Source organism: Rutidosis leptorrhynchoides, chromosome 6 (genome assembly GCF_046630445.1).
Source record: "Rutidosis leptorrhynchoides isolate AG116_Rl617_1_P2 chromosome 6, CSIRO_AGI_Rlap_v1, whole genome shotgun sequence".
In the NCBI taxonomy this organism is placed as follows: domain Eukaryota; kingdom Viridiplantae; phylum Streptophyta; class Magnoliopsida; order Asterales; family Asteraceae; genus Rutidosis; species Rutidosis leptorrhynchoides.
This window is the reverse complement of record NC_092338.1, coordinates 302,811,450-302,815,515: the sequence shown is the minus strand read 5'-3', so window position 1 is coordinate 302,815,515 and position 4,066 is coordinate 302,811,450. Positions and strand designations below refer to the sequence as shown.

The window sequence follows — 4,066 nt, the reverse complement described above, 5'->3', positions numbered from 1 at the left end:
TCAAGATTGAGGTCGCGCTTGAGAGTTATTCCGCGGTGTTTACCGGGAAGGTTAAAGAGGTTCTTCAAGAGACAATTGAGGAACAAATAACCGATCTACTTCGAGATCAAGTAATGTGGTGGTAAGGGAATAGTTCGATAAGAGGTTTCTAAAGCCTCAAGGTGAAGAAGGTGTTGAAGAGGGGCCGCTTAATTTAGGGGTTCCCGAAAATGGTGGGTTTAGTTACAAGGACTTTAAGTTCACTAAGCCGCCACTACTTAAAGGGAGTCCCGACCCTCTAAAATGCACTAGATGGATTTTGGACGTGGAAGGTTGCTTTCGTGTGTGTGAATGCCCACTCAATAAAAAGACAAGGCTTGCTGTGAGCCTAATGAAGGGTGTGGCAAAGATGTGGTTGGATGATAAAATCCTCGTGATGGGTGAGGAGACGTTTGTTAATTTTTCTTGGGATGATTTCAAGATCGAGTTTTTCAAGGAGTATCACACTCAATCCGATCTCACCTAAATTCGAAAGGAGTTGCGAAACTTGCGTCAAGGGTCTATGGACCTAAACACTTTTAAGGCGACGTTTCTTACTAAGGTGCGGTTTTGTCCCGAATACATAGGGAACGGCCGAATGTTAATGGAGGATTTTAATAAGGCTTTGAATGATGATCTTCAGGCGATGATTAGTCTTAGTCATGTTAAGACTTTTGCCAAGTTGTTTGATGTGGCGAAAGGTTTTAAACCCGATGATCCGAAAGTTAATGATGGTAATACGGGTAAGAGGAAGTTCGATGCAAGTAGTGCCCCGAGTAATAAGGCTAAGAGTGGGGCTGAAAGTGTGGGTAGTGTGAAGAAGGGAGGTTCCGGGGATTATGTCCCTAATTGCTATACTTTGGGCAAAAAGGGCATATGTCCCGGGATTCCCCGAACCCGTCCTTTAAGAGTAAGATCACTTGTTTTAATTTCCACAAAGAGGGTCACCAGAAGTCCGAGTATCCCAACTTAATGACGGGTGATGAGAGCTACGACAACGCCAAGAGGTTAGAAAAGGAGGCGGGGCCCGCGAGAGGCCGAAATTTCTTGATAACTACCGATGATGCTAAGAAGTCCAACGATGTGGTTTTAGGTACTTTCTTGGTTAATTCTAAATCTGCAAAGGTGTTATTTGATAGTGGTTCCGATATGTCATATATTTCTTTAAAATATGCGGCTACTTTAGATTGTCCTTTATGTGATCTAGACTCTCCTTTACAAGTCAAGATCACCGATGGTATGTTCTCGGCGGGTAATGGAGTGTATAAAAATTGTGTTATTGATTTCAGAACCAAAAAGTTTGATATTGACTTAGTTCCTATTACTTTGGGTGAATTTGATGTCGTTGTGGGTATGGATTGGCTCGATCATAATAGAGCTAATCTTGATTGTCATGATAAATTTGTAAGGGTAAGAACCCCAAGTGGGGGAGAGCTAATCGTATATGGTGAAGCTTGAAAACGTCCCATGCCTATTTGTACTTATGCTCGGGCGCGTCGACTTGTGTCTAGTAGAGGCTTATCTAGCTCATGTGGTTGACACTCGAGATGAGCTACATTCCATTAAATCTATTCCCGTTGTTAATAAATTCGAGGATGTTTTTCCTGATGAATTAACGGGTGTTTTGCCAGTAAGACAAGTGGAGTTTCGCATCGAGTTGGTTCCGGGGGCGAATCCCATTGCCAAAACTCCCTATCATTTGGCACCAACTGAGATGCATGAGTTATTGAACCAAACCTAAGAGTTATTAGAAAAGGGTTTTATTCGATCGAGTAGCTCGCCATGGGGTGCTCCAGTCTTGTTTGTGAAGAAGAAGAAGGACAGTAGTATGCGTATGTGCATTGATTACCGTAAGCTTAAGAAGGTGATGATCAAGAATCGTTATCCGTTGCCTAGGATTGACGATTTATTTAATCAACTTCAAGGGGCGTGTTATTTCTCTAAGATTTACTTGCGATCCGGTTATCATCAAATGCGAATTCGAGAAGAAGATATTGAGAAGACGGCATTTCGGACGCGTTATGGGAATTTTGAGTTCGTTGTGATGCATTTGGGTCTTACGAATGCGCCTGCGGCATTCATGGACCTTATGAACCGAGTGTGTCAACCTATGTTGGACAAGTCGGTAATTGTGTTCATTGACAACATACTCGTTTATTCAAAGAGTATGAGGGAACATGAACATCATTTGTGTGAGCTGTTGAAAACGTTGCGTAAGGAGAAGTTGTATGCAAAATTTTCTAAGTGTAAATTTTGGCTAAGGGAAGTGCAATTCCTTGGCCATATCGTGAATCACGAGGGGATTAAATGGATCCGGGGAAGATTGAGGCAGTTAAGAGTTGGGAACGGCCAACTACACCTACAGAAGTCCGAAGTTTTCTCGGATTGACCGGTTATTATCGTCGATTTATTCAAGATTTTTCCAAGATTGCTTCATCCTTAACGAAGTTAACTCGGAAGAATGTGAAGTTCGAATGAGGTTGATGATGTGCGTGATATACATATTTTACCCTTAAAATTTATATATGATTCAAACACTACAAATAAGTACACACAACTAACGAGCACTTAGAACCCGGTTATTATAGCACTTCAATGTAAGTATTCTTATCAAGTTCTTCCCAAGAGAGCGGTGTAAGTTGAATATTTGAAACTATCAATTATTCTAGGGTTCGTTTGATTGGGGGTTTTGATTGATTTTAATTAACCACTAAAACTTGCACAATTAAACAAACTTAAACTTAACAAGTAAAATAGTAGCAAATAACAAGTAACGAAATATAGAGAACTTAAATCAATTAACTAAGTAGTGTTCATTTATCTAATCATCTCTATGCTTGGATTACCCCGTTTTACCAAATTTCTATCACACTAGTTGTTGAACTATTAAATGTTTAGCATTACTACCAAACCTTAATCAAATAACACTTCACGAATTCACATAAGCATTGCATTCTAAGATCAAGTTAAGCATGATTGGTTATTGAGATTATGCTTGGGTTGAAATCACTTAGAACCCTCAACTATCGAAATCACTTAAGATAATCGACACTACTATGTTGACTAAAGGCTAATTGAAAACCAACCTAGATCAAGAACACAATCACTTGAAATTTTTAAGCTAGTTGTCTAGATCACTCAAGGTGTTGAAGCATAAATCGATTCACTTCTCAAATCACTAAGAGAGCTACTCAATCTATGTAATCAAAGTAAAGCCTAAAACAAATGCATATCAATGGATCTTTAGCTAACACAATAACACTTGATCATGTAATTAATTCAAACAACATTATTCAATTGATTTTTGGGGCAAACACTTGCATTAGAGATTCATAGATAAGCAAACACAAGAGATTTAGCGAATCATGGCTAAGATTACACTAATAATAAGCATAAAAACATAAACAAACATCATCTTAGAGTTATTACAAGCAATTAATTCAAAGTATATGAAAAAAAGTGGAGATTACAACCCAAATTCAAGAAATGGAGATCTAGAGCTAAAACTATGATGAATCTTGAGCTAGCTTCCTTCAATCCACCTTCAAACACCAATGGATGATGAAATTAGGGTTTTATAGGTGAAAATCGGACTTAGAATTGCTGCTCTCCTCAAAATGACCTAATCTCGTTCCTTTTATAGTGCAGAAAATCTAGGCTGAATCAGCGACATGAGTGCCGCTTTTGGAGCAGGAGCGACGCTTTTGGCATACTTCAGGAGTGGCGCTTTTGGCTGAGGAGCAGCGCTTTTGCTTGGATAGGAGCATCGCTTTTGGCAATAGGAACGGCGCTTCTGGCTACTGGTGGAAAATGGAGCCAAAACGTGCACAAGAACGTCGCTTTTGAATTAGGTGCAGCGCTTTTACCCTACAGGAGTGGCACTTTTTATATAGGAGCGGCGCTTTTGATGCTGAATTCTGCACTTGCCATTTTCTTTGCCACTTTTGATCAAGATTTGCTCAATTTTACACCAAATCAAGTCCTTAGTCCCCAAATTTCCATTTAGCTCATAAGCTTACCAAATGGGCTCCATAATCATCAAAAACCG

The 4,066-nt window shown here is 39.6% G+C and overlaps 1 protein-coding gene across 1 annotated transcript; it reads left to right on the top strand.

Annotated features, from left to right (window-relative positions):
* The first annotated feature begins 990 nt into the window (after positions 1-990).
* LOC139854598 (uncharacterized) lies at positions 991-3,864 on the top strand. Its single transcript, XM_071843895.1, has 2 exons — positions 991-1,428; positions 3,712-3,864. The coding sequence occupies exons 1-2, from the start codon at positions 991-993 to the stop codon at positions 3,862-3,864; spliced, it is 591 nt and encodes a 196-aa protein (XP_071699996.1).
* The last annotated feature ends 202 nt before the right edge of the window (positions 3,865-4,066 follow it).

What these genes read in the sequence shown, in the direction of transcription:
- LOC139854598 (XM_071843895.1), top strand. Translation starts at nt 991, where the DNA reads ATGACGGGTGATGAGAGCTACGACAACGCCAAGAGGTTAGAAAAGGAG. An exon ending in GTCATGATAAATTTGTAAGG is followed by an intron (nt 1,429 to 3,711) that starts GTAAGAACCCCA and finishes CTTTTGGAGCAG; the next exon opens with GAGCGACGCTTTTGGCATAC.